At 36.6% G+C, this 14480-nt stretch overlaps 1 protein-coding gene across 7 annotated transcripts in view; it reads right to left on the reverse strand.

The window, feature by feature from the left end:
* Nucleotides 1-14480, reverse strand: part of POC1B (POC1 centriolar protein B) — a 113218-nt gene that overhangs the window by 72314 nt on the left and 26424 nt on the right. For 6 of the 7 annotated variants that reach the window (XM_077111571.1, XM_077111572.1, XM_077111570.1 and 3 more), the window contains one exon: nucleotides 11077-11248. In XM_077111571.1, the coding sequence (XP_076967686.1) occupies nucleotides 11077-11248 (172 nt within the window). Of the gene's footprint in view, nucleotides 1-616; nucleotides 814-11076; nucleotides 11249-14480 lie in introns of those variants that run through there. The other variant, XM_077111574.1, reaches the window with a different exon arrangement.

Below are 14480 nucleotides of genomic sequence, written 5' to 3' on the forward strand. Positions count from 1 at the left end.
AAGGAAAGGATGTTTATCTGGTGTAAAATTTATATTTTGAGTAGTACATTATATAATTTAACTTGTATGGTCAGTTTATTTTGTATTTTAACTTGTATGGTCAAATTATATTTGAATAATATAATTACATGGAATCTTGAATAGGGAATGAGATCTTGTTGGTTTGTACAGGTTAGTGTGATGACCCGATATATCCCAGAATATTTTGGGCACAGTTCTTGGGGGACTGGGGAGAAAGGAGAAAATATGAAACTTCCCCATCTGGGGAATTCCTGATATTGATCTTGATCTTGGAGCCTGTCCCCCTGAAACTTATTTTTGCAAAGGAGAAGCTAAGCCTACTTATGACTATACCTAAGAGTCACCCCCAGAGAACCTCTTTTGTTGCTCAGATGTGGCCTCTTTCTTTAAGTTAACTTAGCAGTAAACTCACTGTTCTCCCCATTAAGTGGGACATGACTCCCATAGGTGTAAATCTTTCTGGCAACATGGGACATGACTCCCAGGGATCAGCTGGTACCCATAATCATGGGATTGAGAAAGCCTTTTTGACCAAAAGGGGGAAAAAAGATATGAGACACTGGGAAAAGCACATTTTTATAACTGTACTACTTACTATAGTCCATGGTTTAACTTAAGAATCACTACTTGTATTGTGCAGTTCCATGGATTTTTTTCTTTTTGGAAACTTTGAAAGTAATATAAAAAATAATATATATGAGAGAGCCTTCAGGGAATAGTACTGTGAGGTTTCAAGGGAGATTTATATGAGTAGAAGTCAGGAGTATAGTTTGGCCTGAATTCAAGTAAGACCTGTAGAAAACAAACAGAAAAAACTTGGCATTTGTAACGACGAACAAGTCAAGAGAGTCAGCAGCACCAAAATCTGCCTTGATCTTTTAGTTCTACACTCCATATTCCAGCAGGCTGACCTGCTTTCCTTCTTTCTAAAGGCTCTCCTTCCTTCACTGTAGGTTGACCTAACCACTGAGTCCTGTCCTAACAGGAAGCGAGAAGAAATCAAGAGAGGAGTGCCTTGTGCTTGTTGTGTTGGTGCTTAACTAGTTTCTAGTTCCTCATCCTGCCTGTTGTAGGCTCCTTTCCTCCACTTGTTTACTTGCCTTTTGAGTCCAACTTCTCTTCACCTCCCACTATATGAGGAACTCACAGTCCCGATCTGCTGCATACTTGTTCCTACCTATCCTTTCTTAATCATCTAGTCACTGGCTGTGGGGCCTGTGTGAAAATATGGCTGCTAATTCATTCCTCTTCTCAGGAATGGGAATCCGTTTTTCATTTTTTTGCATCTGGCTTCTTGCCTGACTTACTCTGCCCAATCAAATGTGGCAGAAATTATGCTGTGTAGTCCCCTTAAACGTATGAACAGCTTCTATGTGGAGTTTCCTGTGACCTAGCTGCCATGCTGTTAAGAAAGTCCAGTTTGGGAGGGGCAAGACATAGACTTAGTGAGGTGTGGAATTCAATTTATCCTCCAGAGCAGCCAGTAAATAGCCAGCAACAGTACAGAACAACTGCCAGGGCCACATCAGTGACCAGAAACAGTGCACACCGGTCTGGACAAGCTGGACTGGCTGAGACCCCCACACAGAACTGTAAATCCCTCAAGCCGCAGAGGCCAGCGCTCCTCACCCCATGGGCATGGCAGGCTGGTTTCCCAAGGGGAAAGAAAACAGACTTTCCTAGCAACAAGGGCTTAGCTTAACTCCACTTGCGAAATTAATTAACAAAATCTGACTACTGAAAATAGGCTGCCAGCTCAGAAAAACCTGGAATAAGAACTAAAGGTACTAGGCAGTTTTTGCCCTGGCAGAGAGGGGGCAGGGCTGACAAAAACAAACAAACAAAACCAGAGGCTTTTTGAGTGGGACAGAATAAAATACTTGAAAAGGGCTGGGCCCTAAAAAGAGGGGGCATATAGAGCCTAGATATACAGAGCAATGTACCAACTTAGCCTCTTGATTAACAACTCAGGGCACAATCCTGTTCTGATAAGGATTTTTGTTTTGTTTTGTTTCTACTACTTAACAGCTCATAAGATAGAACTGCAAGCCTTCTCAGGCTCCAATGGCCCAGGAAAGGGTGAAATCAAGCATGTCTGAGAGACAAAGTTACTAGTTAGGTGGAAGAAGTTAATTTTCTAAAAGCTGTACCTTCTCCCAGAGAAAGGTGGAGACAAGCTCAAGCGGAATCCCTCCCTCAAGGAATTCAGGCCCCAAGGACTGAAAAACAGAAGCAATTAATGCCAACCTCCAACCTCATGCTCTGTCTCAACCCATGCCCCAGCAGGGAGAGTCTGCTGAAGTTAAAGGTATCGTATCGCTTTACACTGCTGGGAAATCATGGGCAGATAAGTGCCATATACTGGGCAGGATAGGAAAAGCACAGAGTCTAGAGGCATCACAGGAAAGTCTGTCAACCTTTTCCATCAGTGAAAACTGATGTGGGCTACTTATTTCTCTCTCTTTTTTTAAAATGCAGATTTCACATAAAGAATGGACAAGCTTAGAATACAATAATTTGACGGCCAGTTAGCTAAATGGACACCAGTCTTCCTTCATTTCCAGAAAGAAGAGTGGTATAAAAGGTCACACTAGGTTATGCTGAAACTATAGTTACCAGCTGGCAAGACTTCAATAAAATATATTGATTTAGACACTGGTGAAGTTTTTTGAAAGTGGGAAAGGTAGCTGTCTGCGTCCACACACTTGGGGGCTACTTTTTCCTACTGAGAGGAGGCTAGTCTGGTCTGGGAAAATCTGACTGGGGTCTATAATATATAAGTAGCCCTCCTCAAACAAACAAACAAACAAACAAAAAAGGCTCCGTATAGGCAGGGCAAGAAACAGAAAAATAAGAACTTGAAAATTCTAATCAGTTAAACAGAACTTATGCTATAAGTCTAGAATAAGCTGAACTGAATATCAAAGAACAGATAGAGAACAAAGCCATCCAGTAAGAGAATCTTAGGTGAAAGAGTGAAAACAATTTTCAGAATAAACTAATTAAGGAAATAAAATGCCTAGATGCCAGCAAAAAAAAAAAAGTCATTCTAAGAAAATCAAAGATATGGCCCAATCAAAGGAACAAAACAACAATTCAAATGAGATACAAGAGTTGAAATAACTAATTCAGAATGTTCAAGCAGACATAGAAAATCTCATCAAAAATCAAATCAATGAGTTGAAGAAGGATATAAAGAAGGCATTGGGTGAACAAAAATAAGAAACTAAAAGGTTGAAAAAAATCACAGAACTTACAGGAATGAAAGGCACAGCAGAAAAGATTAAAAAACAATAGAATCCTACCACAATAGATTTGAAGAGGCAGAAGAAAGGAATAGTGAACTAGAGGACTGGACATCTGAAATCCGACACGCAAAAGAAAATATAGGGAAAAGAATGGAAAAATATGAGCAGGGTCTCAGGGAACTGAATGACAACATAAAGCACAGGAATATATGTGTTGTGGGTGTCCCAGAAGGAGAAGAGAAAGCAGAAGGAGGAGAAAGACTAAAGGAGGAAAATTATCACTGAAAATTTCCCGTATCTTATGAAAGACGTAAAATTATAGATCCAAGAAGTGCAGCATACCCCCAAACAAAACAGATCCAAACAGATCTACTCCAAAACATTTACTAATCAGACTATTAGATGTCAATGAGAAAGAAAGAGTTTTGAAAGCAGCAAGAGAAAAGTAAGCTATCACATACAAAGGTACCCCAATAAGACTATGTATGGATTTCTCAGCAGAAACCATGGAGGCCAGAAGGCAGTGGTATGATATATTTAAGACTCTAAAAGAGAAAAACTGCCAACCAAGAATTCTATATCCAGCAAAACTGTCCTTCAAAAATGATGGGGAAATTAAAACATTTTCAGATAAACAATCACTGAGAGGATATGTGACCAAGAGATGGCTCTGCAAGAAATACTAAAGGGAGTACCAGAGGCAGATAGGAAAAGACAGGAAAAGACAGGAGAGAGAAGTGTGGAGAAGAGTATAGAAATGAAAACTATCAGTAAAGGTAAAAAGAGAAAAAATATTTGATATGACATATAAAATCCAAAAGGCAAAACAGTAGAAGAAAACACTGCCTTTACAGTAATAACACTAAATGGTAATGGATTAAACACCCCAATCAAAAGACATAGACTGGCAGAATGGATTACAATCAACAAAACAAGAAGTGGGTTCTTTGAGAAAATCAATACAATTGATGGATCCTTAGCAATGTTGACAAGAACAAAGAGAGAGGATGCAAATAAATAAAATCAGAAATGGATGAGGAGACATAACCACTGGCCCCACAGGAATAAAGGCGATAATGAGACGATACTATAAGCAACTACATACTAATAAACTAGACAATGTAGATAAAATGGACAACTTCCTAGAAAGGCATGAACAACCAATATTGACTTGAGAAGAAATAGATGACCTTAACAAACCAATCACAAGTAAAGAGATTGAATAAGTCATCAAAAAGCTCACCCAAAAAGAAAAATCCAGGACCAGATAGCTTCACATGTGAATTCTATTAAGCATTCAAGAAAGATTTAGTACCAATCTTGCTCAAATGCTTCAAAAAAATTAAAGAGGAGGAAGGCTACACTAACTCATTCTATGAAGTCATCATCATCATCCTCATACCAAAGTCAGACAAAGATACTACAAGAAAAGAAAATTACAGACAAATCTCTCTAATGAATATAGGTGCAAAGATTCTCAAAATTCTTACAAATCAAATCCAGCAGCACATTGAAAGAATTATACACCGTGATCAAGTTGGATTCATCACAGGTATATAAGGATGGTTTAACATAAGAAAATCAATTAATATAATACACCATATCAACAAATCAAAGCAGAAAAACGACATGATCACCTCGATTGATGTAGAAAAGGCATTTGATAAAATTCAACATCCTTTGTTGATGAAAACACTTCAAAGGATAGGAATAGAAGGGAACTTCCTCAACATGATAAAAGGAATATATGAAATATCCAGCTAACATCATCCCTCAATGAGGAAAGACTGAAAGCTTTCCCCCTAAGATTAGGAACAAGACAAGGATGCCCACTGTCACTACTGCTATTCAACACCGTGTTAGAAGTTCTAGCCAGAATAATTAGACAAGAAAAAGAAAAGGCATCCAAATTGGAAAGGAAGAGGTAAAACTCTCACTGTTTGAAGATGATATGTTACTATACGTCAGAAACCCCTAAAAATCCACAGCAAAGTTACTAGAGCTAAGAAACGAGTACAGTAAAATGGCAGGGTCCAAGAACAGTATCCAAAAAAGCAGTAGTGTTTCTATAGACTAGTAATGAGCAATCTGAGGAGGAAATCAAGAAAAAAAAATTCCATTTACAACTGCAGCCAAAAGAATAAAATATTTAGGAACATATATATATATATATATATATATATATATATATATATATAACTAAGGATACAAAAGACCTACACACAGAAAACTATAAGAAATTGCTAAAAGAAATGAAGGAAAACCTAAATAAATGGGAGGGCATACTGCGTTCATAGACTAGAAGGCTAAATAGAGTTAAGATATCAATTTTAAGTAAATTGATTATAATTTTAATGCAATACTAATTAAAATCCCCAAAACTTTGCAGAAATAGAAAAACCAATAACCAAATTTATTTGGAAGGGCAGGGTGCCCCAAATAGCTAAAAATATCTTGAGAAAGAAAAAGACTTTCTCATCTACGGACAACTGATCTTTGATAAGGTGTCACGCCAACTCACCTGGGACAGAGCAGCCTCTTCAATAAATGGTGCTTAGAGAACTGGCTATCCATATACAAAAGAATGAAAGAGGATACATATCGCACACCTTATACAAAAATTAACTCAAAATAGATCAAAGACTTAAACATTAGAGCTAAGACCATAAAACTTTTAGAAGAAAATATAGGGAAATATCTTATAAAACTTGTAATAGGAGGCAGTTTCCTAGATCTTATACCCAAAGCACAAGCTCTGAAGAAAGAAACAGATAAATGGGAACTCCTCAAAATTAAACACTTCTGTGCATCAAAGAACTTTGTCAAGAAAGTAAAATCGCAGCCTATACAATGGGAGGCAATATTTGGAAACCACATATCAGACAAGGGTTTAGTATCCAGAATATATAAAGAGATTTTTCAACTCAACAACAAAAAGACAAACAACCCAAGTAAAAAATGGGCAAAAGACATGAACAGACACTTCTCAGAAGAGGAAATACAAATGGCTAAAAGGCACATGAAAAGATGCTTAACTTCACTGGCTATTGGAGAAATGCAAATCAAAATCCCAAAGAGATGTCATCTGATACCCACTAGAATGGCCATTATTTAAGAAACCAGAAAACGACAAGTGCTGGAGAGGATGTGGAGAAAGAGGCACACTTACATACTGTTGGTAGAAATGTAAAACGGTACAACCATTCTGGAAGGGAGTTTGGCAGTTTCTCAAAGCTAAGTATAGAACTGCCATATGATCCAGAGCAATACCACTGCTGGGTGTTTATTCAGAGGACATGAGGGGAAGGACACATGTGGACATTTGTGCACCAATGTTTATAGTAGCATTATTTACAATTGCCAAGAGATGGAAACAGCCCAAATGTCCATCAACAGATGAGTGATTAAACAAACTGTGGTATACACATACAGCAGACTATTATGCAGTTTTAAGACAGAATAAAGTAATGAAGCATGTAACAATGTGGATGGACCATGAGGACATTATGCTGAATGAGATTAGCCAGAGGCAAAAGGACAGATACTGTATGGTCTCACTGATATATTAATGAGTGAACTTGGAGAATTTCAGTTAAGAACACAGGTTATCAGGAGACAGAAAAAGGGTAGAGACTGGGTAATTGGTGTTGAAGGAACACAGATTGTGCAACAGGACTGATTGCAAAAATTCAGAAATAGATAGCACAATACTACCTGATTATAGCACAATAATACAGATACATGGAATGAAGCTGAATGTGACTATGATAGAGGGAGAAGGGTTAGAGGCACGTATGAAATCAGAAGGAAAGACAGAGGAAAAAGACTGACATGGTATAATTTAGGAATGTCTAGGGATTTTTTTATACAATGATGGTGATTAAATGTACAAATTAAAAAATGTTTTTGCATGAGGAAGAAAAAAGGAATGCCAGTAATGTAGGATGCTGAAAATAGATGGTATATGGAAAAAAGTGCTATCAATGCAAGCTAGGGTCTATAGTCAATGGTAATAATGTAATATGCTTCCAATGAATGTAACAAAGGCATTGGGCCAAAACTAAATGTCAACAGGCAGGGGGATTGGGAAAGGGGTATGGATTCTTTGTGGAAGAAAAGGAAATGTCATCAGATAGAATATGGCGGTGGAGGCATGTCTGTATACTTAGGCTGGATTATATGATGTGTGAACAAATCAATTTAAAAATGAACACAGAGAAACAAGTGCTAGAGAAAGAGATGTTGTACCTATTCACCGTCAGTAGGGAAATGAGAGGTACAGCTCCTTGGAGGGCAGTGTGGTGGTTCCACAAGGGGCTGGGGGGGTGTTGCCATATAATCCTGAAACCCCATTGCTCAGTGATATACTGGAGGAGCTGAGTGTGGGGGCCTGAATGGACATTAGCACACAGTTGTCTCTGGAGGTACTGAGTAGCCACAAAAAGGAATGAAGTTGTGTGGCATGCAACTAGAAGAATGAACCTTAAGAGCTGTAGGGGAATGAAATGTCAGGAACAGAAAATCAAATATTATCATGCCTCAAACATATGGACTAACTATAATATAACACTCAGGTAAACTACAGCATATTGTTTAAATGCTGTAGTTTACCTGAGTGTTAAATGTAAAGGGTCCTAGATTGTAAGCTCTTACAGCAGTTATATATATTCAGGAGATGTAATTATTAACTCCAAATTCTCAGACACTGAGATGTTTGTATATAACACAGTCTTTCCCAGAAACTTCAGGTATTTATGTAATACCTGAAGACTCAGAGTTAGAGCTCTGAAGCTATGAAAAGCAGTACTCCATATAGGAACTGTTTAAAAAGTTGAAAAAGTGATCAGACATCAAGTAGAGTTATGAATGAAACTGATGTGGATAGGACTAGGGTATATTAGAAGACTGGGTAAAGGATGGTATCATCCATATATAATATATATTTTTTTAATCCATATTTTAAAACTTCAACTTCTGTGTGAGGCTAAAGGGAAAGATGTTTATTTGGTGCAAAATTTGTATTTTGGATAGTGTATTTCATAATTTAACTTGTATGGTCAGTTTAATTTAACACGATTAAGTACATGGAATCTTGATTAGGGCATGAGAGTCTGTTGATTTGTCCAGGTTAGTGTGATGCCCCGATAAATCCCCGAGTGATTTGGACAGCGAATAAAGAAGTATTTGCAAAGTCCCTTGGGGGAATGGGTAGAAAGGAGGAAATATTCAATTTCCCATTTGAAGAATTTCTGATATTCTCACAAGTAGTGAGGACAACCAAATTAACAGGTCGAGCTCTCGATCTTAGGGTTCACTCCAATGAAATTTATCCCTCCAAAGGATAGTCCAAGACTACTTAAAATTAGGCCTAACAGTCACCCCCAGAAAACCTCTTTTTTTGCTCAGATGTGGCCTCTCTCTCTTTAAACAGACACAGGAGGTGAACTCACTGCCCTCCTCCCTTACATGGGGTGTGACTCCCAGGGATGTCAATCTCCCTGGCAACATAGGACAGAAATTTCCAGATGAGCCGGGACGTGGCTTCAAGGGATTGAGAAAACCTTCTTAGCTAAAAGGGGGAAGAGAGAATTGAGACAAAATAAAGTGTCACTGGCTGATAGAGTTCAAACAGAATTGAGAAGTTATCCTGGAGTTTATTCTTACACATTATATAGATATTCCCTTTTTAGTTTATGGTGTATGGGAATGGCTATGGTGAAGTACCTGAAACTGTAGAGCTGTGTTCCAGTAGCCATGCTTCTAGAAGATGACTGTATAATAATATAGCTTTTACAATGTGACTGTGTGATTGTGAAAACCTTATGTCTGATGCTCCTTTTATCTACAGTATGGACAGATGATAAAAAATATGGATAAAAAGTAAACAAATAATAGGAGGAACAAAGGTTAAAATAAATTCAGTAGATCGAAATACTAGTGGTCAAAGACAAGGAGGGGTTCAGAATACGGTATCTATGAGTTTTTCCTTTTTTTCTTTCTTTTGCTGGAGTGATGCAAATGTTCAAAAAAAATATCATGATGATGTATACACAACTATGTGATGTTATTGTGAGCCACTGACTGTACACCATATATGGAATGTTTGTATGTTTTTACAATAAAAATTTTAAAAATTAAAAAAAAGAAAGTCCAGTTTATCCTGTTGGAAGAGAACACATGGAGTAGAACCAAAATGCCCCAGCCAATAGACAGGACCACTGTCCCAGGCTTGTGAGACCTTAGAGCTGCCCAACCCACATGCCAGTCTAATGAATCCACGAGTAACCTCAGCCAACCCCAAATGAGGCAGAAGAACTATCTTGACAAACCACAAAATTGCGAGACATAAGTTATTTTTTTAAGCAACCAAGTTTTGGGGATTGTTATGCCACAACAAGTAACTGATACATCAGCTTCCCTCCAAATGTCAGGATCCACCATTGCCATGGTCCCACCATGACAGGTTTAGAAAGAGAGGCCAGAAATATCTGCAAAAGTCTAATCATTGTACTTAGATTATTTAGCCAGTACAAATGAATGTTTGTTTATACTTTTAGCTCATCTATCCTGGTGCAGTTTGTTCACTGAAGCTTCCTTGAATTAGCAGTAATGGGGGACTGAGCTGTGTTGTGCTAAAGACAGAAAAAAATACTTGCCCCAAATTCCCAAAGTTAACGGCTTGGAAAATACTTCTCTATGCGGACCCAAATCCAGTCTTTCCTTTTCCAATTTCTCTCTCCCGTACCATCCACATTATCATTTTAACATAACCTTTCTCTTCAATAGTTTTTACTAGCATCAGATTAATATTCAGATTTCCTTTGGGTGGTAGCAAAAGAAAATTCATCGGCAGGGGTTTTACTTCAAAATGTCTAGGCCTGCTCAGCCAAATATAACAAATCAAATCCTTTCACAATAGTCAATGAAATGCTGAAGTTATCTTCTGAAGTATTTACACAGAAAATGATATGATGTATGGGATTTGTTCTAAAAATACTCCAGTGAATAAAAAAGTGGGAAATAAAATGAAAAAAAAAATTGGCAGAATACTGATAATCATTGAAACTGGATAATGGGTATATGGGCTGTCATTGATCTCTTTGTTCTAATTTTCATAGTGTTTGAAAATTTACATAACTAAAAGTTCAGAATAAATTATGCCCCAATAATTGCTTGAAATGATAAGCTATCAGCATAGTTTAAAAATATATTATAGAGAGATAGTTGTAATAGAATTTGACCTTATACAAATGCAATGATTTATATCTTTCTTTAAAGGTTCAAACAAGAAAATTATTTAACAAGAAAATTCTGGAGAACAATAATGAGCAGTACAAATCAAATAATAGATGTGCAGGGGTTTTTAATGGGATTAGAAAACTCCTAAAGGATCCACAAAACAGTGTTAGGAGGTTAATAAAACATCTAAAATAGAAAAAAAATTGTTATATATGCCAATGTGTATCTTTCTATGAATATGACCTAAAGCTTACACTGGATTTACAAAAGGACTAATATTCCCCACCCCGCCCCCGCCAAAAAAAAGCTTGACATACTAAGCATAATTGCATGGTTACAAAGAGTTTTCAAATAGAAGGCAAAATTATGAATTAAAGATGAGGAAAATTTGTATGAAATAGTTTTACTTTCTAGTGGCAGTACACCTCATGTGTGATTTATACTAAGTATAGTGTAGGTAACTGGGGAGTTAAGGCATTTCCAAGATATGCATAAGGATCAGCCCAGCTTAACTTTCCTCCACAATTCTATACCCAAAGCATATCAAGTACTTCTTTGTTTCTCTTACTTATCAGGAATCCAGAGCCTAATGGTCCTGTCTCGTGAGGCAGATGCCAGTAAGTTTCCAAGTGGAGAAAACTGCACGCTGGTTACAACATCCTTGTGACCGACATATCTGAAAGCTCTAGCTTGTGGCTTGAAATTCCATAGCATGAGAAACGTATCCCAAGAAGCAGTAGCTATCGAGAAACAGAAGAACAAAGTCACTGTTTGTTAAAATGCAAGTGTAGGCGTGTCTCCATACAAACGGGTAGCATATCCAACATGATAACAAGGCATCCACGTCATTGAGGGGCTAGAGGTTGTAAGGCTAAGTAATGACAAAAATATTTTTCAAAGAAACCCAAAGCTGCATCACTAATACACAAGTTTGGCTGTGTCCTGTAACCACACGGCATGATTACTAGACCTTGTATTTGGTTAGAGTTCAATCTACTAAAAGGACTACTAGAAGGAGGTATTACAGTAAAACTGAGTACACTAGAATAGAGTCAGCTTTGTCTCTAACTATCTGGGAAAGTTACTTTACCCTTCAAGAGAACTGAACATTATTCCTGAGAAGTCTGGATGAGAAGATTGTTTTTTCCTTTATTAGAGAAGTTGTGGGTATACAGATGATAAAATTAATTAATTTAATTAAAGTCCATGGTTTAACTTAGGGTTCACTATTTGAATCATGTAGTTCCATGATTTTTAATTTTTATTCTGCTACCATATATGTAATCTAACATTTCCCCTTTTAATCACATTCAAATATATATTTCAGTGCTGTAAACTGTATTCACAATGTTGTACTATCATCACCCTATCCATTACTAAAATATTTCCAATGTTCCAAATAGGAACCCTGTACATTTTCTTTTTTTTTTTTTTTAACATGGGCAGGCACCAGTAAATGAACCTGGGTCTCTGGCATGGCAGGCAAGAACTTTACCATTGAGCCATTGTTACCCGGAACCCTGTTAACTTCCCACTCTTCCTTGGTAACCTATATTCTAGGTTTCTGACTCTATGAGTTTGCTTATTCTAATTGTTTCAAGTAAGTAAGTTCATTTTTCCAGTTCATGAACACAGAATGTCCTTTCATTTATGTAGATTTTATTTAATTTCTTTTAGCAATGTTTTGTAGCTTTCTGTGTACAAATCCTTTACATTCTTGGTTAAGTTTATCCCCAGATATTTTATTCTTTTAGTTGCTATTATGAACAAATTTTTTTTCTTGATTTCTTATTCCAATTGTTCCCTGCTTGTACACAGAAACACTACTAATTTTTATGTACTGATCTTGTACCCCAACACATTGCTGAAATCCCTTATTAGCTTTAGTAACTTTGCTGTAGATTTTTCAGGGATTTCTGTACATAGGATCATATCATCTGCAAATAGAAAAGAGTCTTACTTCTTAATTTACACTGTGGATGCCTTTTATTTCTTTTTCTTGTCTAATTGCTGTGGCAAGAACTTCCAGTACCACTGCTGAATAACAGTGGGAAAATAGGCCACCTTGTCTTGTTCTTGATCTTACAATGGAAGGTTTCAGCCTTTCACCACTAAGTAGGATGTCAACCATTGGATTTTCATATATACCATTTATCGTGTTGAGGAAATTTCCTTCTATTCCTATTTTTCTAAGGGCCTTTATCATGAAAGGGTTCTGTATTTTATCAAATGCCTTTTCTACATCTATTGAGATGATCATGTAAGTATTTTCCTTCACTCTGTTAACATGGTACCTTACACTAATTTTATGTTGAACTGACCTTGCACACCAGGGATAAATCCCACTTGATCATAGTGTATATTTCTTTTAATATGCTATTGGATTCAGTTTTCTAGTATTTTGTTGAGAATTTTTCCAACTATATTCATTGGACATATTGATCTATAGTTTCTTCTCTTGTGGTATCTTTATCAGGCTTTGGTATGAGTGTTTCCTACCCTTGAATTACTGGGAAGAGTTTGAGCAGAACTAGAGTTAATTTTTCTTAGAATATTTGTTATAATTTCCCTGTGAAACTATCTGGTCCTGGGCTTTCTTTGTTGGGAGGTTTTCAGTTACTGATTTAATCTCTTTCTTGTAATTTATTTGTTGAGCTCTTCTATTTCTTTCTCTTTTTTTGGCATGGGCAGGCTCTGGGAATCAAACCCAGGTCTCTGGAATGGCAGGTGAGAAATTCTGCTGCTGAGCCACCATAGCAACGCCCTTCTATTTCTTTTTGAATATAAGCAATTTGTGTATCTAAGAATTTGCCCCTTTCATCTATGTTATCTAATTTATTGGTATGTATTTGTTCACAGTATCCCTTATAGTACTTTTTATTTCAGTGGGATTGGTAATAATGTATTCCTTTTATTTCTGATTCTCTATGCTTTCTTTTTTCTTTGTAGTTTAGCTAAAGTTTTGCCAATTTTGTTAATCTTTACAAAGAATCCACTTTTGGTTTTGTTGAGTCTAATGTTTCCTTGCTTCCTATTTCATTTATCTTTGCACTAATCTCTGTTACTTCCTTCCTTTCAGTCATGTTGGTTTTAATTTGCTCTTCTTTCTCTCGTTCTTCCAATTTTTAGTTTTGGCCTCTGATTTGAAGTCTTTCTTCTTTGTTAATGGAAACATTTAAAACTATAAATTTCCCTCTCAGCACCACCTTCACTGTACCCCATAAGTTTGATATTTTGTATTTTCATTTTCATTTGCCTCAAGATATTTTCTAATTTCTCTTCTGATTTCTTCTTTAGCCAATTGGTTACTTAAGAGTATGTTTAATTTCCACATACTGGTGAAATTTCATCTTCTGTTACTGATTTCTAATTTCATTCCATTGTGGTCAAAGAATATACATTGGGTGATTTCAATATTTTTGAATTTACTGAGACTAGTTTTATAACCCAGCACATGATCTACCCTAGAGAATGATCTATGTGCACTTGAGAAGAACATGTACTCTGTTTCCATTGGGTGCAGTGTTCTCTATATGTTTGCTAGGTCTAGCTGGCTTAGTGTATCATTCAAATCCTGTACTTTCTTATTGATCTTCTCATTAAATGTTCTATCCATTATTGAGAGCAGTGTATTAAAGTCTCTTACTATTAACATAGAACAATTTTTCCCTTCATACCTGTCAGTATTTGCTTCATATATTTTGGGGCTGTCAGGTACATATACATTTATAATTGTTACATCTTCCTGTTGAGTTGTCCCCTTTATCAACATGTAATGACTATCTTTGTCCCTTGTAACTGTTTTTGACTTAAAGCATTTTATCTGCTATTAGTACAGCCATCCCAGCTCTCTTTTGTTTACTACTTGCATGGTATGTATTTTTCCATCCCTTTACCCTCAACCAATCTGTATCTGATTTTGAAATGAATCTCTTGGAAACCACATACAGTTGGGACATGCTTTTTAACTAT

This window comes from Tamandua tetradactyla, chromosome 7 (assembly GCF_023851605.1).
Source record: "Tamandua tetradactyla isolate mTamTet1 chromosome 7, mTamTet1.pri, whole genome shotgun sequence".
NCBI classification, from domain to species: Eukaryota; Metazoa; Chordata; class Mammalia; order Pilosa; family Myrmecophagidae; genus Tamandua; species Tamandua tetradactyla.